Source organism: Hyperolius riggenbachi, chromosome 9 (genome assembly GCF_040937935.1).
Source record: "Hyperolius riggenbachi isolate aHypRig1 chromosome 9, aHypRig1.pri, whole genome shotgun sequence".
Classification (NCBI taxonomy): Eukaryota; Metazoa; Chordata; class Amphibia; order Anura; family Hyperoliidae; genus Hyperolius; species Hyperolius riggenbachi.
The window spans coordinates 22,088,581-22,112,415 of record NC_090654.1 but is presented as its reverse complement, the minus strand read 5'-3'; the positions used below and the strand labels follow the sequence as shown (position 1 = coordinate 22,112,415).

Sequence of the window (23,835 nt, the reverse complement as noted above, 5' to 3'; positions counted from 1 at the left end):
AAAACTCTCATGGGGCCGTCATATCTAGGCCCTCTTGAGCAATGCAATATGGCCCTACCCTATGGATATGAGATGACTGGGCAATTTACATTCTCATGCAATGCACACTGTGTATAAGTACTGATACAAAGTCACTGAGTGAAGCAGCAAAATTAATAGTGAACACATCAAGTTCCATCTGATCCCCCTCTTCTCTGGGGCCCCATAGCAGTTGCTATGCCTGCTATGGCTATTGCTACGCTCCTGGTTCGGATACTGTTCTGACACTGTGATTTTCTCATCATCTCCAGGCAGCAAGGAGCAGGGCCGCCTTCAGGGCATCACAGGGGGGGAATGCTGTATGGGGCCCGAGTGAATATGGGGCCCAGTGAACATTGCCACACACAGGCCTCAGCTGCAGTTTGTGTCTCCTGGTTGCCCATTAATGTGATGAGAGCTGCCAGGAGGCTCAACCAGGAGTTACCTTAGTCAGTTAGTGATTAAAGTAAATCTGAGACATATGGTAGAAAAGGTTTTTTACTTACCTGGAGCTCTGTCCAGCCCCCTGTAGTCCATCAGCTCTCACGATAGCCTTCCGGTCTGTGAAGTCTGCACAATCCAGCTGGGTTGGGGGGCACTGCACATGCATTGTTCTGGGCCACTCCCCTCCTCCTTCATGCTCCCATATTTGTGAGCATTCTGCGCAAGCGCAGTTACAGTCTCAATGAACTGAGCATACGCAGAACCCTCCAAGCCATGGAAGCATGAAAAGTAGACACATGGACTTCACTGTGTTCAGGCCTTCGAAGATTGTGATTTGCTGTGTGGGTGCAGAGGAGAGTGAGGGGGACCCAGTAGGCATACCTCCCAACTTTTTCAGATGAGAAAGAGGGACACTTAAGCCACACCTCTGATCACACCCCTGACACACCCCTAGGTCACGCACAGGGATGTGCTCACAAGTAGTGAGCGACTCGAATTGGTCATTAAAATGAGGCTTAATTGCCTTAGGCAAGCAGCTGGGAGACGAGGGGTTACTTTCCCAGAATTCCGCCGGCTTCTATGCATATCACGTCTTGCACACCCCTAGTCACGCATACCATAAAGATTTCATTAGAAAAATATGTTGTTTTATAATGCAAACCACACTGGTCCTTTCTATCCTGGTTCATTTTCCTTCATATTAACATTTTAAAATTAGTAATATATCAATTGAAAGGATGGGAATAAAGTTTAGAGTCAATCAAACACATCTTTTAGTAGAAACATATATATATATTTACATAGAAAGAGGGACAAAGTCCTGAAAGAGGGACAAATGAGGAGGAAAGAGGGACAGAGGGGCAGGGCTCCTAAAGAGGGACTGTCCCTCCAAAAGAGGGACAGTTGGGAGCTATACCAGTAGGTTTGCCCAGTATGGGGCCAAAAAGCAGTCTGTTCCTGAACTCTGAAGCTACGTACACACATGCAACAACGATCATTGGTTGTGAACGACGAACAAACTTTTAATTGAGGAAAGAACGACCTAAGTAAAGTTAGCTTTTAAATATGTGTAACGATCTGATCGTTAGAACGAACGTTACATCACGTAAAGCAACTATTGCGCTTGCGCATAAAAATGAAAAGTTCCATGGAGAAATAGCGAAATGCGCATGTCAAGCCTAGTACGAATGGCCGTTTCCAACGATGTACTACTTTTGCAAACGATCGTCGTTGGAAAAAATCCGCCAAGCTAGATTGTTCGTTTTTAACGATCTAGCTCGTCCGTCGTTAGACTTAAAGGGAACCTAAACTGAGAAGGATATGGATTTTCCTTTTAAAATAATACCAGTTGCCTGACTCTCCTGCTGATCCTGTGTCTCTAATACTTTTAACCACAGCCCCTGAACAAGCATGCATATCAGGTGCTCTGAGTGAAGTCAGACTGGATTAGCTGCATGCTTGTTTCAGGTGTGTGATTCAGCCAATGCTGCAGCCAAAGAGATCAGCAGGACTGACAAGCAACTGGTATTTTTTAAAAGGAAACATCCATATCACTCTCAGTTTAGGTTCACTTTAATGGTCGTTGGCTGCTTTTTTTTAAACGATCGTCGTTTGAAATGATCGGGGAACGATCGTTTCAAACGACTATAGTCGCATGTGTGTACGCACCTTGAGTCTTCCCAAGGTCATAACTTCCTCCTCCAAATCTCCTGCAGCTGCATCAGCAGGTGCCACACTTGTAGAGTTACACACAGGTGACACGCGTGTTGCTATTTAGTAACAGGCAATGAACAGTAGTTATACCGCAGTAACTAAGACTCTTAAAAGATGTCTGCTGCTTCCCAAAAATGTAACACGTCCTATAGGTTTCCCGAGTGGGCGTGCGCCCAGCACTGACATGAGCCCTGTGTAGGAGAGATGGATGTAGTGTCACAGGACTATGAGGCTGTAGGGAAGTTCCAAGTCCTATAAATAACCAGCCAGCAGGAAGCCTTTGGTCGGTCTGATTAAATTAGCAACGTGCAATGTCTTTTAACTTCCTATTTTGTTTATGAGACCCGCCGTACACAAGAAACCATCCCGGAAGCATTTCCTTTGCGATTGTTACATGGGGAGAAGATTTTACATTTTGAAACATGAAGCCATTTCACTGGCAGTGCCACGTTCACAAACTTAAAGGTCCTCAAGCAAAGAAATTCTTTTGGAGTTTTAGGCTATTATAAAAGCCACTATTTTGATGCAGAGGATACATCAGATACTTTGTATGTCACATGCAGAGCAGACCGGTTTCTGTAAAGGCCCCATAGGCATAGGCCTAGGGCAGCTGTAGCAAATGGGGAGCAATGGGAGGAGGGCTGCAGTACATGGGTGTTACACATGGAAGATCAGGGTGCACATGGAATGGGAGGGAGCTGCTGTATGTGGATGCTACACATAGAAGAGGGGGCAGTACATGGAATGGGAGGGGCTGCTGTACATGGATAACAATAACAATAACAATAATATTTATATAGCGCTTTTCTCCCTGGGGACTCAAAGCGCTGTGACCCTGCATTATGCAGTCTCAAAGGCTAGGGAAAAGAGGTGAGTTTTCAGCCTTTTTTTAAAGCTGTCCAGAGAAGGAGCCTCTCGTACTGATTGTGGAAGTGAGTTCCATAGAGTAGGGGCTGCATAGGAAAAGGCCCGAGCACCAAATGTTAGGTGTATCCTGGGAATAACCAGCTTCATCTTGTTGGCAGAGCGGAGGGTGCGTGGAGGGGCATAAAGTTCCAATAGATCCGCTATGTATTTGGGTCCCATGTGGTGTAGAGCCTTGAATGTCAGCAGGCAGATCTTAAAATTGATTCTCCATTTTACTGGCAACCAGTGAAGAGTTTGCAGTACTGGTGTGATGTGTGAGCTGCGGGGGGGCATTGGCTAGGAGTCTGGCTGCAGCATTCTGTACTAGCTGTAAGGGGCGCAGAACCTTATCTGTAGATCCGATTAACAGGGCGTTGCAGTAGTCTAGGCGGGAGGATACAAATGCGTGAACCAGGGCAGGTAGGTCTTCAGCTGGGATAAGGTGTTTTATTTTCGCTATATTTCTTAGATGGAAGAAGGAAGACTTGACGACAGCTGATACCTGCTGTCTGAGTTTTAGATTTCCATCCAGGATCACCCCAAGGTTACGCACAGAGTCTTTATACTGTACAGTATCTCCCCCAATTGCTAGTTTGAGGTGGTGAGCGTTTTGAACTTTATCCATCATGTGTGGACCACCTACCACCAACACCTCTGTTTTGTCAGAGTTCAGCCTCAGCCAGCTGGTGTTCATCCAATTTTGTAAATCCACTAGACACGCATTTATGGATGCTGATGGGTCTTGGGTGCCAGGCTTGAAGGACAGAAACAGTTGTGTGTCATCTGCATAACAATGGTGTCCTAGACCATAGTTCTGGATTATTTTGCCCAGTGGGAGCATGTAGACTGCAAAGAGTAATGGTGATAGTACAGAACCCTGTGGAACTCCATAGGCAAGTGGCACTGGATTAGAGTAGTGTGTGCCCAGACATACTTGCTGTGTCCTGCCAGATAGGAAGGTCTGAAACCAGCTAAGAACAGTACCCCTTAGGCCACAGTAATTCTTCAGTCGCTGGATTAGTATTTCATGGTCCACAGTATCAAATGCTGCTGACAAGTCAAGAAGAATCAGAATTGAGCAATCACCCTTGTCCCTTGCAGTAAGTAGATCATTCATTACTCGGACTAATGCTGTTTCAGTGCTGTGCCTTTTCCTGAATCCTGACTGAAAAGTATCAAAGATGTTGTTATCTGTAAGCCTGGCTTCTAGCTGGTTGGCGACTGCTTTCTCGATAACTTTTGATAGGAATGGTAAGTTCGCCACAGGTCTGTAGTTGGTTACAGAATCAGGATCTAGTGATGGTTTCTTCAGGAGGGGTTTTATGATTGCTTTCTTTAGTTCTTCTGGGAAAAGTCCACTTTGCAAGGAGCACTGAGTGATTTTGTGAATGGATGATACACATAGAAGAGGGGGCTGCACATAGAATGGGAGGGGCTGCTGTACATGGATGTTACACATGGAAGAGGGGGCTGCACATGGAATGGAAGGCGGCTGCTGTACATGGATGTTACACATGGAAGAGGGGGCTGCACATGGAATGGAAGGCGGCTGCTGTACATGGATGTTACACATGGAAGAGGGGGCTGCACATGGAATGGAAGGCGGCTGCTGTACGTGGATGTCACACATAGAAGAGGGGGCAGTACATGGAATGGGAGGGCCTGCTGTACATGGATGTTACACATAGAAGTGGGGGCAGTACATGGAATGGGAGGGGCTGCTGTACATGGATGTTACACATGGAAGAGGGGTCTGCAGGAGTGGGAGGGGACAGTGTGACAGTTTGCTGTCTGTGAACCTCATTGCATTGTGGGAAATAAAGTCAGTTTTCAACTGACAAGCAAGCAGCATATCCCTCTGTGTATAGAACCCTCAGTGACGAACATTCCGTACAGATCACCTGGCAGAAGTAAAGATGTCACCACCAGTGATACATTTTTAGAATGTAAATCAGAGAGAGGAAAATGTTTACAATGGGCACACACTGACTAAATACTCTATAAATGAATTTTGTAATAAATAAGCAATTTTATTTATGATGTAATTTTCACAACAGTTCCTCTTTAAAGGACACCCGGAGGTGACATGTGACATGATGAGATAGACATGGGTATGTACAGTGCCTAGCATACAAATAACTAGGCTGTGTTCCTTTTTTTTCTGTCTCTGCCTGAAAGAGCTACAAATCAGGTATGCAAGTGACAGTTTTTATCTGGGTTGGGACCGGGTCATACTATAGCATAACCCTCGCTAATAAGGAATTACAGCCATAAAACACTTTCCTGGAAGAAAATGGTTTCAGAGAGCAGGAAAGGGATAAAAAAAAGGGTCAATAGTTCATAGATTTTAGCTCTGGTATACTTCAATGAATGTGTCATTGAGAGGAGGCCATGAAACAGAAAAACTTAAAAAGTAGATTTAAATATAAAATAAAACTGTGGAATAGCTAAAAAAAGGGTCATTTTTAGCAGAAGGAGGATAGATACAATTGTTTTTCTCATCAGTTTATTTTCACATCGGATGTCCTTTAAGCGCAAAGAAAAGCTTGGCGTGAAATTAGATAAAGGCTGTTAATTTGTGGCAATAATCACACTTGTGTTATCATGAAAAAAACCCCCAACAAAATGGGTTCCGGCTGAAATGCAATGATGACTTTTTGTGAAATCTCTATAGATAGTACAGCGGAGTGTATCTATATATAGCACCTTGGTGATATCATTGCCTATAGAGGGGTACCGGCCATCTGGACAATTGCACAGATGATGCTGCACACCCAGGCAAGACGATGTGACGTAGAAAGTATCTTCTAAGGTTCTCAAGAGCAATCTATTTAAATGCTCGATATTGATTTAATCGAAACGTTTCTTAAAGCGGAGCTCCGGACTAAATTAAAGATCTTTCAGCCTCCCTGTAAAATGAAATTATAGTCATCTGCGCTGTCTTGTCCCGCAAAGCTGTTCTGAAGACCCCGCTTCACTGACTTCCGGCGCCTGGCCCCGCCTCCCCTCTCTCCCTCGAGGGTCCTTTTCCATTCCACTGCGATTCAGCAAAATCGCAAAAAGCTAGCGATTTTCGAATCACTAGGTTTTGCAATTAACATAGGAATCGCAGTATTTTCCACTACCGAAATTCAATTTTGTCCAACAGGGGCGAGGCAGAGGCGAGAGAGGCTCCAGCCTCAGGGCGCAGTGTAGGAGGGCGCTCACAACTCTCAGCTATCATTCCCCTTTTGTGTTTGAAGCAGAGAGAAATAAGAAAAGGGGATACATGGCAGTGACTGCAGGCTAGATAACTAGAGATTAAAGGGGTTCTGTGTAGGGGTTAAATAAACACAAAAACTGACACTTACCTGGGGCTTCTATCGGACCTCCTGCAGTTGTCATGTTCTGCGCCGTCCTCCTACGATCCTCGGTTCCAGACCGCCGGTCCCGGTCTAATATTTGTCTAACTAGACTAATAATGCTCGCTCCCACGTGCGTCATCGGGAGTTTTCCTTGTACTGGCCCTGCGCAGTAAGCCCCCGATGATGTGCACGGGAGCGAGCATGCGCGTGCCCATGGCCGTGCAGCCACAGTCTAGTTAGACACGCAATGAGACTGGGACCGGCGGTGAGGAACAGAGGATCACAGGAAGACGGTGCTGGACATGACAGCTGCAGGGGGCCGATAAAATCCCCAGGTAAGTGCCGGTTTTTGTTTTTTTTAAACATGCCAAAGAACTCCTTTAAGGTTTTGGGGGCCCTGGGGCTCCTCTTAGTCTAATAGCAATCAGTGTGTGACAGCTGGGGTGGGAGGGATGGAGGGGCGCACTTTGGTGTCTTAGCCTTGCGTGCCGTGCTGGAGGACCTTGTCAAAGCTCTGTTGTTCAAATCGCGATTGCATTCGGAAAGCGATTTTTTACCACGATTTTGCAATGCAGGTGCATTGCGTATGAAAAAATCTCGATCACATAAAAAAGTTAGCAACAAAAAGCAATCGCTAGCGTTTAGGGCTTGTGATTGCGATTGATAGTGGATAGGGGCCCTTACTGCAGTAAATATCTTGGTGTTCTTCTCTGGGGAGAGAGGGGAGGCGGGGCCAGAAGTCGAATGATGCGGGGTCTTCGGGAACAGCTTTGCGGGACAAGACAGCGCAGGTAACTATAACTTTATTTTACAAGGAGGCTGAAGGATCTTTAATTTAGTCCGGAGAGCCTCTTTACAGAGGAAAAACTCCGACCAAAAATTGAACTTTGTCCCAATCAGTAGCTGATACCCCCTTTTACATGAGACATTTATTATTTTTCACAAACAGACCATCAGGGGGCGCTGTATGGCTGATATTGTGGTGATACCCCTCCCACAAGAAACTCTGAGGACCGTGGTACTCCTGGCAGTTTCCTGTCTGTGAACCTTGTTGCATTGTGGGAAATAGCTGTTTACCGCTGTTTCCAACTGCTAAAAAAAAAGCATGCAGCAGCTACATCACCTGCCAACAGTAAAAATGTCACCATGTAATAAATGTCAGAATGTAAATGAGGGATTTAAAATATTTTACAATGGGCAAACACTGACTAAATCATTTATACATAATTATTGTAAAAATAAAGCACTTTTTTGATTACATTATTTTCACTGGAGTTCCTCTTTAAGTTCCAGGCATGAATAGAGTTAGGGCCTGTTTCCACTACACGCAGATTCTGCATGCAGAAAACTGACTCCAATGAATGCCTATGGGAAATCTGCAGCAGAAAAATCGCGTTCAGTGGAAACAGGCCCATAGACATTCATTGGAGTCAGTTTTCTGCATGCAGAATCTGCGCGTAGTGGAAACAGGCCCTAAAGGACACCCGAGGTGAAAATAAACTAATGAAATAAACAACTGTGTCTATCCTCCTTTTCCTAAAATGACTTTTTCAGATATTCCAGTTTTATTTTATATTTAAATCTACTAAATTTTTACTGTTTTATTGTTTTTTTCTCAATGACACATTCATTGAAGTATGCCAGAGCTAAAATCTATGAACTATTGACCTTTTTTTAATCTCTTTCCTGCTCTCAGAAGCCATTTTCTGCTAAGAAAGTGTTTTATAGTTGTAATATCTTATCAGTGAGGGTCACACTGTAGTCTGACCCAGTCCTGACTCAGACAGGAACTGCAACTTACATACCTGATATTTAACTCTTTCAGGCAGAGAAAGAAAAAAAGGAACACAGCATAGTTATTTGTGTGATTGCCACTGTACATACACATGTCTATCTCATCATGTCACATGTCACCTTGGGTATGACTTCAGGCAGGTGGAACTAAGTTACAGACCAGGTATGGAGGGGTAAAGATCAAGTACCTGGCAGGTGGGTTTAAAATATGTACAGGGTAGGAAGTGATGGTGGGCATTATGTAGAAGGTGGAGTTAATGTTAGATATCAAGTAGGCTAAAGCTAGGCAAAAGGCAGGAAGGGGTTAAGATGGGACTGAGTTAAAGATAGGCAAGTCAATAGACAAATGGGATCAATGTTAGGGAGCAGGCAAAAAGAGGTCCAGGCAGGTGGGGTTATGATCATTCAGAAGGTAGGTGGGGTTAAGGTTAGGTACCATAAATAAAAGGGTTAGGGAGGGACCAGGAATGGAGGGGTTAAGGTTGGAGACCAGAAATGAAGGTGTTAAGACTAGATATCAGGCAGTTGGGGTTAGGGATAGTCAGCATACTGTGGGATTAAGGTTAGGTACCAGGCAGATAGGGTTAAGGTGAGAAGCAGGTAGATGAGGTCACGCGTAGGTGCCAAGCATGGAGGGGTTAAGGTTAGGCTGCAGATAGGAATTGGTTAAGCTTAAAGAGAGCCTGTACTGAGTAAAACTATTTAAAATAAACACATGAGGTAACTTCAAATGAACATTACATAGTTACCTTGCCATCAGTTCCTCTCAGAAGCTCACCATTTTCTTCTGACAATGATCCCTTCCAGTTCTGACAATATTTTGTCAGATCTGAAATATATCCGTTGCTGTCAATAAAATATCAGTTGCTGTCAGTTACAGCTGAGAGAAAAACTGATGTATCAACGTAATGTCCATGTTTCCCTATGGCTCAAGTGGGCGATGTTACAGTTTAACAGTGTGCTGACCAGAAAGCTGTTATGGGGTAATGGCCATTTTCAAAATGGAGGACATAGAATTCCTTTGATCACAGTGGACAAACAGGACGTGGGAAAGCAAAAAGGGATTGAGGAGTAGACTACACGGGAGGTAAGTATGACCTGTGTATGGTTATTTTGACTTTTAATTTTCAGTTCAGGTTTTCTTTAAGCAGGTGATGTTAAAGAGCAACTCCAGTGAACATTTTACTGTTGGCAGGTGATGTAGCTGCTGCATGGTTTTTGGCAGTTGGAAACAGCTGTAAACAGCTATTTTCCACAATGCAACAAGGTTCACAGACAGGAAACTGCCAAAAGTTCGAACTTTTCTTGTGGGAGGGGTTTCTTGTGTGAGGGGTTTCACCACAATATCAGTTATACAGCGCCCCCTGATGGTCTGTTTGTGAAAATGAATAGATTTCTCATGTAAAGGGGGGTATCAGCTACTGATTAAGATAAAGTTCAATTTTTGGTCGGCGTTTCTCTTTAAGGTTAGGCAGCAGACAGGAATTAGTTCAGGTAAGGCAGGTGAGGTTGGCAGAAGACAGGAACTGGTTAAGGTTAGATGGGTGTGTTTAAGTTTAGGCATCAGGTGGGAATTTGTGAGCTTAGGCAACAGAGGAAGGAATTGGTGAAGGTTAAACAGATGAGGTTAAGGTTAGGCAGAAGACAGGAACTGGTAAAGGTTAGGCAGGTATGGTTAAGATTAGGCAGCGGACAGGAATTGGTAAAGGTTAAGTAGGTGAGATTAAGGTTAGGCAGCAAGTAGGAATTTAAATTGGTTAGGTTAAGCAGGTGAGGTTGAGGTTATCCAGCAGACAGAAATTAGATAAGGTTAGGCAGGTGAGGGTAAGGTTAGGCAGCAGACAGGACTGGGTTGTTAGGCAGGTGAGGTTATGGTTAGACAGCAGACAGGATTTGGTTAAAGTTATGGAGGTAAGATAAGTTTAGCCAGTAGACAGGAATTGATAAAGGTTAAGCAGGTGAGGTTAAGGTAATGCAGCAGATAGGAATTGGAATTGGTTAGGTTAAGCAGGTGAGGTCAAGGTTAGCCAGCAGACAGGAATTGGTAAAGGTTAGGCAGGTGAGGTTAAGGAAGGTAGGCCAGCAGACAGGAATTGGTTACAGTTAATCAGGTGAGGTTAAGCAGAAGACAGGAACTGGTTATGGTTAGGCAGGTGTGGTTAAGTTTAGGCATCAGGAGAGAATTGGTTAGGTTAGGCAGCAGATGCAGGAATTGGTTATGGTTAAGGAGGGGAGGTTAAGGTTAGGCAACTGAGAGGGATAGGTTAAGGTTAGGCTGGTGTGATTAAGGTTAGGCAGCAGACATGAATTGGTGGAGGTGGAGGTTAGGCAGAAGACAGGAACTGGTTAAGATTAGGCAGGTGTGGTTAAGTGTAGGCATCAGGCAGGAAATAGTCAGGTTAGGCAGCAGAGGCAGGAATTGGTTATGGTGAAGCGGGTGAGGTTAAGGCTAGGCAGGTGTAGTTAAGTTTAGGCATTAGGCAGGAATTGGTGAGGTTAGGCAGCAGAAGCCGGAATTGGTTAAGGTTAGGCAGGTGAGGTTAAGGCTAGGTAGCAGATAGTAATTTGTTGAGGTTAGGCAGGTGTGGTTAAGGTTAGGAAGCAGATAGGAATTGGTTAAGGTTAGGCTGGTGAGGTTAGGCAGCAGCAGACAGGAATTGGTTAAGGTTGAGCAGATGAGGTTATGCAGGTTAGCCAGCAGCAGGCAGGAATAGGTTAAGATGAAGCAGCAGCCAGTAGGGTTGTGGGGTTAGCTAGCAGGGCAGAGTATTACTATAGGTGGGAGGTACAGAAGGGCATAGACTAGTTGAATATTTAGAAGCACAGCTGGCATCTGGCGGTGTGTGGCCAGGCTGAGCTTCCCACTTGTTGTGTCTGATCCCCTCCCCTCCCCCGGGTGCCCCGCCCCAAACTCCGGCAGCTAAAGCAATGCGGAGACTTGTGCGAGCAGCCAGTGCAGCGAGTTCCGCGATCCTCACCATCTGCGCTCTGCCTGCCGTCCGTACGGAACTCCGCTATCCTGCCTGCCGTCCGCACGGAGCTCCGCTATCCTCATCATCTACGCTCTGCCTGCCATCCGCACGGAATACTCACCTTGCCCGCGCCTGCCTGCTCTCTCCCAGGATAACCTTACTTCCCAGCTGGACTATTCACTTCCCTGCATCGGAACTGACAGCTGATCCATACATGTGCCAAAAATTCAGCCCCCATCCACACGATGAATTTGGGGGGCCTGCTGGTGTATATGTGGCTGCTGCCTGTTATTCGTGCTGAGGTAAGGAGACCCCCAAATACTCCAACTGCCCCCCATCAACTTCTGCCTGCAAATGCACATATGTCAGAGGGGGACCAGTGCCTAATATGATTATTACTGTATTTCCCAATATTTTTAATAAGAATTTTATTTTTTTAAAACCTCCATAGTGTTGTATATTATTATATATCAATGCCTATAATGTTGCACTGAATACACTATAGCCCTGTGTGGTGTCTATATTGTACTGTATATAACTCTATGGAAACTGATAGTGCTATGGCATTACTGTATTATTATTTGTAGGATTATACATTATTCTATACAATCACTCATAACTCTGTACAGGATACAGTAAGCGTATAGCCACAAATGATGGGTTATTAATAATCTTACATACATCACTGTCTATGCTGTACTCTATACAACTCTATGGAATCTGATAGCGCTATGTTATTACTGTATTATTATACATTATTCTATATCATCACCTATAACTCTGTGCAGGATACAGTATAGCCATGAATGATGGGTTATTAATAATCCCCCCCCCCCCCATTCTGAATAATATTATTATTTAGCACCAACCTATTCCATAGCAGGGCACAGCGTAGCCTATTGGCATCATTTGGTGGCATTGCTTTTAGCGGTCTATTTATAAAGAATTGGTGAAGTGCTAACCTTTCGTGTTTCAGTGGTCACTTTTTCCAGCAGAATGCATCACTAAGATCGCCCAATTTGTAGAGGAGGGATTTGTTTTAATTATGGTTGTGATCAGGGCTTTGATGACGCAAGATAATGATCTTAAACCGCCAGTCTGCCTCTCCATTCATTTGATTGGAGCTGCTAATCGTATGTGGCGAATGGGGCATTTGCCAAGAACCACCACTCATTTGCTTGTATTGCGAACCTTGGTTGCCAGTTGTAAAAGTTGCAGCCAATGGTGTTATGCACTTTCAAAGTGGTGAATGCTATTTGGCGATCTGTAACGTGGTGATTAGACAGGTACTCAATTTATGAATAAGTCAGTTTTTGGCAAAAGTGGGCAGTGCGGGTGATGGGCGTCCGCAGATTGGGTCCCACTCCACGTCTGCCCAACCCCCAATGCAGGCACTTCTCATGCCTTCAACCTACACCTGCTAACGGGCGGATTGCACAACCATGCGCAAATGTGTACATGCTTCTAGTGGGTTGAGAAATCAGTAAACGGTCTGCTCCTCAATTGTCCCGCCCATCGGCTATGAGCAGATTGTGGAGGTAATCTCTTGTACTACATGTAGGTGATAAAATTGGTCAGTGATTGGTCAATCAAAGTTGAAGGTGTGTGCTAGGCTTTAAGCCTGGTACACACAATTTGAACACCTCCATGTAATATGAGAACTTACCTGAACAACCTGTTCATAGTATTCAAAATCTGTTGGCCCTCGTGCTTCATAGAGGTGGTTGAATTGGCCAATGAATGGCCAATCAAAATTGCATGTACGTAGCCAATGTAGTATACAAGCTTACCTAAACAATCTTTTTATACAATTCAAAATCTGTTGGCCCTTGTTCTGCATGGAAGTAGTTAAAATAGCTAATCATTAGCCAATCAAAATTGGATGTGCGTATGCACCCTAAATCCTTATACATACTTTCAATTAGCTTTGGCCATTCACTGACCACCTCCATGTAATATGAGGGTTTACCTACACAATCTGCTCATAGTAGTCAATATTTATTGACCCTCATACTACGTGGAAGTGGTCAAATTGGCCAGTGATTGTCCTATCATAGTTGAAAGTGTGTACCAGGCTTAAATCTAGCATCTGTTTAGCTGTCTCAACGTTTAAGGATCCATCATGCTGGATTTAATTGCAGCAAACCATTGTCTTGACAGGCTTGACTGCCCATGTATATGGATAATTAGACCTAAAAACAACCTTTGAGAACATCTCCATGCACTTGATGGGTAGATGTCTTTTTTCAACCAAACTAACTATGTATGTTATGATGCTCACCTTGTTTACAGTAAACTTGTACCCTTTGATGTGTAGATGTCATTCATTTATTCCCACCTGGGGAAAGAAAACCTTCTTTGTTCATTTTATTATTCGTGTGACTTACCTACCCCGTTACCATCTCAACGTGGACTTTTGTAGGCTTGGTACATTTTTCTTGGACGTAAGAGTTTTCCTAGAAGCAGGTGAAATCTGTGCTGGACACTTTTTTTTAGCATGTTGTTTTTGGTGGGTGTCTGCCAGACTGCCATTGATTCATTTTAGGAGAAACTTCTAATACAAGGTTTTAAGACCCAAAAGAAAAGACGCATATATGTGATCACCACTGCTAAGAACAATTCTGGATAACTTGCATGCTATCCAGTGAGCTGGGGCAGAGTCTGTGGCCTTAAGTAGGTCAAAAGCTATGCCAACTTTTTGAGAGATTAAATGTTTGATTTGATAAAATGGTACAAAAAAACTTGTGACTTGTGTTGAGTTTTGATTCATCTCACATGGTACAAGGCGGTAAAGTGATTTGTATTTCCTAACTGGTTTTCAAACAAGGCAAAATGTGATCCTTTTTGCCTGGTCTTTGTGCAGCTTGGGACTGTTATTCTGAAGGAGTGAATCAAAATTAGTCACCTAACAGCTACTCTCAACATGAGGAATGTGTTACTTCAGGGGCTGTTATGCTGAGCTTGAGGGAATTTCAGTTTGTCTCAGTCCATTTATTCATTCATTATAGTGAGTTCCTAGATTTAAAAAAATAATAATAATAATATATATGGAAAACTTACCAAGTATTTTTTTTTTTATAAAAGCAAACCTGGAAGTTTGTAAAAAGAAAAACGTTTTTCCTCCATGATCTGCTCATGGAGGAAAAATGTTTTAGCCATTTATTTAGGAAAGGGTTCTTTACAGTAAGAGTGATTAAGATGTGGAATGCATTGCCACAGGAAGTCGTTATGACAAACTCTATACCTGCATTTAAAGGGGGCTTAGATGCTTTCCTTGCGTTGAAAGACATCCATGGCTACAATTACTAGGTAATGCCTAATGATGTTGATCCAGGGATTTTATCTGATTTTATCTGATTGCCATCTGGAGTCGAAGGAATTTTTCCCTTTTAGGGCTAATTGGACCATGCCTTGTAAGGGTTTTTTCGCCTTCCTTTGGATCAACAGGGATATGTGAGGGAGCTGGCTGGTGTTGTACCTTATTTTCTGGTTGAACTCGATGGACGTATGTCTTTTTTCAACCAAAATATCTATGTAACTATGTAAGTCAGATACTTACCTCAGTAGGGGGAGGCCCCTCCTCCAGACCACCGATTCAGTGAGACCCCCTGGAAGCTCGTGGCCATGCTTCTGTGTCCTGACCCTTTCACTGCTTTGTTGGGTTGTCTTTTCTATGGGTCACACTGGGCCGGACTAGACAGAGCTGGTAGCATACTCGATGTTCTGTATGCTCTCTGGTGGTCTACTGTCTGCCGTCCTCAAATCTGCTACCCACTGATTATCATGCAGGTCAAGGTCAAGAATGGATGTTCTTGTAGTTGACGCAAAAGGACCGTCTTAACAGGTGGATAGGAAAGCAGAGGTGCACTCTGCATGGTTGGTTGCCAGGCCCAAACTCGGTGGCCATTGCGTTGCCGTACCCTGCCTTATTAACGCACCTGTGTATTCTAGCGGGAACAATAGCTCAACATCGTCTTTGGTAAAGGGGTGCATGCTAGAATAATGTTGGGGAGCAGTGATCTGCATAAGATTCTCACGGGCAATTATTCATTACTTAGATAGCAGCACGGGCAGTCCCCTACTTACAAACAGGCTGTGGTAAGTTGTTTGTAAGTTGAATTTGTTTTTAAGTTGAGTCCTGGATTAAACATGGTGAAACGTGGCTAAGCGATTTACTTTCGGGCAACTCAGGATTTGGACCCATGTTATGAATAATGCTTTTTGGTTGTTTTCATTGTGCTTTTTAAAGTATACCTAAAGGTAAAAAAGTGCCCCAAATGGGTACTTACCTCAGTAATCCAGAGGCTTCCCCCGGCCCCCTTGCCTCCACCGATCCAAAGGTGGGACTCCCCCAAAGCTCTTCATCATCCCTGTGAAGAGCGCAGCCATACTGAGCAGGTGCGGGACGCCAGTGCAGTGGCATAGAGCTTGGCCTCTGATCGACCATCTGATTTGATTATTATAAGCAAATCAGATGATCGGTGCCACCAAGTGCATGCCCAGTCGACATTGTGACCAATTTTGGTTTGAAATTGGTCCCATGTATCGATTGCACATGCTGCAAGATCTAGGGCCAACATGTTTAATCAGGTACACAGTGTTTCGGCATGCGATATCGGGCAAGCGATGAACGCGGTGTAACCCCTGGCATTGTGCCCGTGCATAAATACTTTATCTGTCAGTGTCCATCGCTGGCTCCATCTCTGCACTGCTTCACATACACACCCAATGTGGTTGCCCACGTCACACCAGCAACCATGTGGAGGCGTGTATGTGAAGCGGTGCAGAGATGGAGCCACCGGTGGACACTGACAGATAAAGTTTAATGCATGGGGCACATTTACACCAGGGGGGAATGCCGGGGTCAATGAGGTGGCATCACAAGGCCGATTCCTGCAAGATTTCATGCCTAAATTGTTCTGGAATGGGCCTGCGGTGTATAGGCAGCTGACAGATCTCTCTCCAATCAGAATGGATTAGAGAGATCTGTCTCTTGGTTGAATCTGCCCATCATCGCTAGATGTATGGCTACCTTTTACATGTAACCACAAAAGAATAAAGCAGTACAGGAGGTCCCCTACTTACAAACAGGCTCTGTTCTGGGAGATTGTAAGCTGAGTCTTGTGTTATGATGAAACGTGGAAAAAATGGTTTGCTTACTCCGGCTGTGGACATATAGTATAAACCAGGGCTGTGGAGTCGGTCCAAAAATCCACCGACTCCGACTCCGACTCCGACTCCTCAGTTTAGGATTCCACCGACTCCGACTCCGACTCCACGACTCCGACTCCTCTAATTTGCATATTACAATTTTGTTGATTAAAAGTATGTAACATGAAATTCGTCTCTTAACTGCCAACGCTTAGGAATTTTACAAGACAACTGAAGTGAGAAGGATATGTAGACTACTATATTTATTCCCTTTACACTAAAACTAGTCCTTGGTAAGAGTACTTGTAAAAGGTACAAACCGGAACAAAGAACATCTATCAGGCCCTAGGCAATGTAAGTGTGGGTACATGTAAGAATGATGTGCAGGTACTCTGCAGGGGAATGAGGAGATTGTAAACAGACAACACCTCTGTGTTCAATGTGCACAGCATTCTCAGTGGATTCCCTGCAGCTCTGTGGGGAGTACATATGTAGAGTATAGTACTACTGTGTAACAAAGTAAACCTGAGACAGATGAAATTAAAGTTTTATACATACCTGGGGCTTCCTCCAGCCGCCTTCAGGATAATCAGTCCCTCATTGTCCTCCTCCACCACCTGGATCTTCTGCTATGAGTCCAGGTACTTGAGCCAGTCAGGCGTAGTGCGCATGCACACACTCCGCCGCCAGGAGCATACTACACCTGTGCAGCACTATTGCGCAGGTGCAGAATGTTCCTGGCTGTGGGAGCGGCATGCGGCCGGACAGCGCTGACTGGCTGAATTACCAGGACTCACAGCAGAAGATCCGGGTAGTGGAGGACAGCGAGGCACTGATTAGCCTGAAGGGGGCTGGAGGAAGCCCCAGGTATGTATAAAACTTTACTTTTCATCCGTCTCAGTAACCTTTTAATTTGTAGTCACCAAACCAAATTTTAATAACATATCAAATTATTTGATTTCATCGGCAAAGGGAGTGCATACATTTGCATAAATCAGCATCAATGCAGAATTATTTCCATCTCATTGACCATCTCTATTAGTGACACAGCTACACATCAGGCTTTATTCTTACAGCATAGATGTTATTTAGTATATATAAGAGATTCCTGTGTACACATCATATATACAGTCACAATCAGATATGTATATCTGACCTTAAAAATACGGGGACTGCTTTATTGAAGCAGCACAAGTAACTAATTTTGATTGGTTTATTTCATTTTTGTGGACTAAGCATAGCTATTACTGTATATATACTGTATAAATACATTATTTTTAATGACTATTATCTGAGAAATAGAACATTTTATCATATTTTCTATTTTAATTACAGTTACAAATTCATTAGGAGTCGGAGTCGGTGCATTTTTTCCCGACTCCGACTCCGACTCCAGGCACCCAAAATTGCCCGACTCCACGACTCCGACTCCACGACTCCGACTCCGACTCCACAGCCCTGGTATAAACTATGTTTTGTGTTTGTTTTGAACGTGCTTTTAGGGATAGTTCACACGTTCCATTTGCGTTGGGATTTTTTTTTTATTCTTGGCGCTTGGGTGGGCGTTCCGTTTTTGTGAAAAGCGCTTTTCAATTCGCTTTTCCCAGGCGTTTTTTTAATTCACTCCCCGACGCAAGTCTGGAAGTGAACTCTTTGACCTGGAGAAGAATAAATACAATGTGTGTATGTATTCTTTAAAATGCGAACGCAATCGCCCCACAAAGCGATTTTGTGAGCATTTAGCGCTCTTCCTATACCTTCCATTATAGCAAAATTGCCCAAAAATGGTCCAGGCACCACTTTGTTGAACGCACAGCGCATGAACCGCGCTGATATGATCCTTCTCATAGACATTCATTGCACAAGCGTTTTGGGGTTGATTTTAAAAATTGCCTGTGGTTGAAAAAAGGCCGAAAACACCTCTAGTGTGACCGAGCCCTTAAAGTGTTTTAAACTACATATGTGTAACAGTTTATACAATACTGCAACATTTAAGGAGAAACTCCAACCAAGAATTGAACTTTATCCCAATCAGTAGCTGATACCCCCTTTCCCATGAGAAATCTATTCCTTTTCACAAACAGACCATCAGGGGGCGCTGTATGGCTGATATTGTGGTGAAACCCCTCCCACAGGAAACTCTGAGGACCGTGGTACTCCTGGCAGTTTCCTGTCTGTGAACCTTGTTGCATTGTGGGAAATAGCTGTTTACAGCTGTTTCCAACTGCCAAAAAAACATGCAGCAGCTACATCACCTGCTAGCAGTAACAATGTCACCATGTGATAAATGTCAGAATGTAAATCAGGGATTTAAAATATTTTACAATGGGGAAACACTGAGTAAATCATTTAAACATAATTATTGTAAAAATAAAGCACCTTTTTATTACATTATTTTCACTGGAGTTCCTCTCCTCCTGGGGGATACAATTATATCGCCCAGGAGGTGGCGCAGCACTATTTTTAAATTTTTTTTATTTTTTAAATCATGTAGCGAGCCCAGGGCTCGCTACATGATAGCCGCTGTGCAGCGGCATCCCCCCACCCCCTCCGATCGCCTCCGGCATACAAAGCAAACAGGAAATCCCGTTCAGAACGGGATTTCCTGTTTGGCTTCCCCCGTCGCCATGGCGACGATCGGGATGACGTCATCGACGTCAACGACGTCGTGACGTCAGAGGGAGTCTCGATCCACCCCTCAGCGCTGCCTGGCACTGATTGGCCAGGCTGCGCAGGGGGTCTTGGGGGGGGGGAGCGGCACGGCACGGCGAGTAGCGGCGAATCAGCGCGGAGCGGCGGCGATCGGTATATACACGCAGCTAGCAAAGTGCTAGCTGCGTGCAACAAAAAAAAAATTATGCAAATCGGCCCACCAGGGCCTGAGAAAACCTCTGTGGCGGCTTACCCCGAGCTCAGCTCGGGATTATCCCCCAGAGGGTTAACAACAAAAATATATACTAAAAAACAGCACTGTATATTTTGTACTTGCTGACAACTTTCTTTGAATATCTGAAGCATTGTAACTTGAGTCGTATGTAAGTAGGACACTGTCTGTTTGGTGACACACGTGTAGGTTGTTTCTCGATGCTGTCCGCGAGGAATGCCGCGTGTGCTCTCCTGAGCCTGGGACGATCGGCGGCGTGTGGCGGTTCTGTAAAGGTGACCTGTACAGATCTGAGCTGCACCTGCCAGAGGCGGAAGTGTGTGTGTGTGCGTCCGGCCAGCTGCCTGGATCTCGCTGCTGGAATGAATGTGCAGCCTCAGGGAGACACTTCTGAGATGCCTGAGGAGGGAAGGTTACATTACAACACGCACACACGCCTGGGAGGCAGGGAGAGAGCAAAGGAGGGACACGTCTGAAGGAGGAAGGGAAAACAAGCAACACAAATCGGTGATCATTACTACAGGCACATACCTGAGACTCAGAGGACTTCCAAAACAACTTCTGCTGCTTTTATTTATGTCCTCCTGACATCTGGGTGGAAGCGGAAACTCTGTGAAAGATATACTCCTGTAATCGGAGCAATGCACAGACTTTGACTCAATTCACTAAGCGTTACCCCATTCAGCAATGCAGCAAACGGCTGATTTTACCGATCACCTTGCCAAATGCCAATTTACTAAACCTATTACCGCACCGAGAAGTAAAATTACCAATTTGTGCAGTAAATACCTCAAGAAATCACAATTCACAAAGCATTCCATAAATCAAGCAAAAGTGTTCGGTATTTACCTCCAACTCTGACCAGCCGGTAACTCACACTCTTCATGCGGTAGACAGATGTAGCAGACAGCCAATAGGGAGAGCCACACAGCCCTGCCTCTCACCCCATTTGGTCCGACATTTTGGAGGGCGGGACTTCAGGACAGCAAAGCAGGAAAAGGAGATGGAGACCTTTTTTCAAAGGCATTTTTGTTTCCCTTATATCCGTATACTGGTATACAGAAGGGCCCTCCTAAGCAATGCTTAGGAAAACATGGAGAAGCATGTGATCAGTTGGATCAGCTGATAGAGTTGTAAGGTCATGACTGCGGCAAACAAGGAAGTCATCACAGTAAATCAGGACCTTAAACATCTATCAGCTGATCCAGCTGATCACATGCTTCTCCATGTGTTTTCCTAGGCATCACCTTCCCTACCCCCCACCCTCCTGTATTACATCCACTTCCTGTTCCCTATCAACACGTCCTGTTCTGTTCATGTAAGGGCTCGTTTCCACTATCGCGAATCCGCATGCGTCCAACGCATGCGGATTCACACATGTAATGCAAGTGGATGGGCCTGTTTCCACTGTAGCGTTGTTGAGGTGCGTTTTTTTTTCAGCGGTGAAAAAACGCACAAAAGAGCCGCAGAATTCGCCTGCGAGTGGAATGCATGCAAATAGCATGCAATGTATTTAATAGGGAAATCGCATGCGGTTTCCCCATGCGGTTTTTGCCGCGAATTCGCATGCGAATTCGCATAGGTACCAATGTAAATTCACACAGGCAGTGACATGGTTAAAATCGCATATACCCTCACCTATTCGAATTCGCGGCAAAAACGCATGGGGAATCGCATCCGCATGTGATTTCATCAGCGGTGGAATCCAGGCGATTCTGCACCGCAATAGTGGAAACAAGCCCTTAAAGCGTTCCTGGCCATGAAGGGATGGTCAATGCGATGGTAATAATCCCAGTTTGCATGCAGAATTCATGTAAATTGTATGCAGTTGTGTACTGGGTCAGTCCAATGCTCTTCCTGATTATTTTGAATCCGGCATTCTCGGCCCCTCATTGGCCCTCTCCAGCGGCCGGCGATCCTTGGGGTATGTTTGTCAGTGGCGGTACGACCATCGTATCCCGGTGTGACGACGTGACAGGTTCTCCAGCTGTTCTGGGCTGGCTTGGCAGCTGATTACAGGAATGGCAGGAACAGATCAGAGGCACTGGAGGCTGAGTCTGGCTGTAAGCAGTGCCTGGAATGATCTATGGTCCTTGGCGGGACTCCAGTACAGGTGCAGCATGTCAGGATGCCTGGACCTCCGAGCCTTTCTTTGTGTCTTTGTTTATAGCATACTTCTGCTGCAGGTATTCGCTTTATGGTTGCTTTTATCTTTGTTTAATAATAGATCTGTTTGCTTAGCATTCTTCACTGCTAAGGCGTTCATTGCAAGTTACAAGTATGGAGATTACTTTTTTGACTCTTGTAGTTTTGCTGTTTGTATAGCTGCCATCTTATGCTAGATACACACCATGCAATTTTCTGGCAGATTTAACTGCCAGATCGATTATTTTCAACATGTTTAATCTGAATTTCGATTGATTTTTCGATTTTCTGATTGTTTTTTTTCCGATCGATTTTTGTTCAGTTCTATGAAAATTAATGAAAAGAAAAAATCGATTGAAATTCTTAAAGTGGACCTGAACTATTGCACAGGACAGAATGAAAACAGAGAGAAATGCACCCTCTATGTATTTTGAGAGTTTAGCCTGTCTAATTCTCCATCATCTGCGACTAATCGCAAGTTGTAATTTAGTCTCACAGTTGTGTCAGCTGGCTGCCTCGGCAGAGCAGCTGATTTGTGAACACAGGATGTTAACCCTATGTCTGCTTCCATGAAAGCAGGAAGTAGACACACTGCAGGATTGTATCAGCTGTAACATAGAAATGTTTTTCTTTAAAGCTTATCATGCTGTTGCTTATCTTTTAGAGCAGAGAGGAAGTTATGCGTTCAGGTCTACTTTAAGCCTGGTACACATTTTCAATTATAATTGGCCAATCTTACCCCTTCCATGCAGTATGAGGTTTTTTTCCTGCGTAATCTGCTCATACTATTCAATAACTTAATCCTCCTATTATACGGAGGCTGTAAAATTGGCCAGTAATTGACCAATCCTAATTGAAAGTGTGTAGCAGGCTTGAGGTTATGTTCCCAGTGAGGTCTGCGTTGTGTTCTCCGCAATGGAAGGGATAAGTGTCGCTGGACATTATCCGCGCCTACAGTGAAGCATACAGTCAATGAAAAGTATGTTTCACTGTCAACATGCTTGTTCTGCAGCAATGCATTGCATTCAGTGTTTTGGGACGTTGGCCGCCATTATGCCGCAACGCACCCGCCGCACTACGAAATTGCATAGGTGGTGCATTGCAGTGCGGCAAGCCGTGTTAGGATGCGCCCATTAGGCCCCACCACTATGAACATAGCCTAAAGGTTAAGGGCTCTGCCTCTGACACGGGAGACCAGGGTTCAAATCTCGGCTCTGCCTGATCAGTAAGCCAGCACCTATTCAGTAGGAGACCTTAGGCAAGTCTCGACTAACACTGCTACTGCCTATAGAGTGCGTCCTAGTGGCTGCAGCTCTGGCGCTTTGAGTCCGCCAGGAAAAAAAAGAGCGATATAAATGTTATTTGTCTTGTCTAAAGGTGCCCATAAATGGTACAATTTTTAATCAACAATCATGTTTTCGATCAGAGTGTACATGTCGTTTTGCGTGAAAACAGAGAAGCTGACCAATCGGTCCTGAATGATCACGTTATCAATCGTTTCCTTTAAGAAATGCCGTCGTCCCCCCCTCCCCCCCCCCCCGCATACATTACCTGCTCCGCCGGCGCGGAGGGAAGGGGGAAGTCTGGGGGAAGTTTAAACAGTAGAGCGCCCTCTACTGTTTAAACTTCCTGCCGGGACAGGAAGTTCAGTGAAGCCTGCCGGACCCGGAGACCAGACCAGAGCTGAGAAGAAGACAGCGGAGACCTGGGGAGTCGCGCCGGCGGAGCAGGTAATGTATTGCGGCTGTATTGCGTCGGTCGTCGAGCACTCGAACGCCGCTAGCGACGTGCTCCCTACCCGCGGGCGATCAACAGTACTTTCCCGCAAGGAGCAATCGACGGGACCGATCTATTTTGGACGAAATAGATCAAAATTTAGCGTTAACGTTAACGATTTGACAGCAGATTCGATCCCAGTGATCGAATCTGCTGTCGATCGGCGGGGAATCGGCCTAGTGTATGGCCAGCTTAAAGGCTCGTACACGCCTGACTGCAGCCAATGACAGGTCCGTCGGCACCTCCGGCTGGGCGGGTTTTCAGCAGACAGTACAGCGTGTGTACAGTCTGTCGGTGGACTGATAAGGCTGTTTCTGAGCGGTCCGCCCAGCGGGAAGTGCCGACGGACCCGTCATTGGCTGCAGTCAGGCGTGTGTACGAGCCTTAAGGAACACAGTAAGATAAGGAACATTTTTTTTCAAAAAGAATTTATTGGTGCAATTGTACACATACCTTTTATTTGCACCCCTCAAGCTGTTTTTAAGATAATTACTTTTTAAACTGTCAGCACAGCTGGTGCATTCCTTAATCTTGCCTTCACCTCCCGATGTAATGAGAATGTTAAAGTCTGATAACAATCACATTGATTAGGGTCCATTTTAAATCTTCCAAACAGGTGTTCAGCAGGCCATACACTCGTTAGATTAGCAGCAGAAAGATCATCAGATAGATCTCTGATCTATCTGAT

The 23,835-nt window shown here is 44.8% G+C and overlaps 1 protein-coding gene across 1 annotated transcript in view; it reads left to right on the top strand.

Moving 5' to 3' along the window:
- Nucleotides 1-11,184: 11,184 nt before the first annotated feature.
- Nucleotides 11,185-23,835, top strand: part of PDGFB (platelet derived growth factor subunit B) — a 49,051-nt gene continuing 36,400 nt past the window's right edge. Inside the window, exon 1 of the mRNA XM_068251418.1 lies at nucleotides 11,185-11,493. Coding sequence (XP_068107519.1) covers nucleotides 11,437-11,493 — 57 coding nt within the window. The 5' untranslated portion in view covers nucleotides 11,185-11,436. The remainder of the gene's footprint in view (nucleotides 11,494-23,835) is intronic.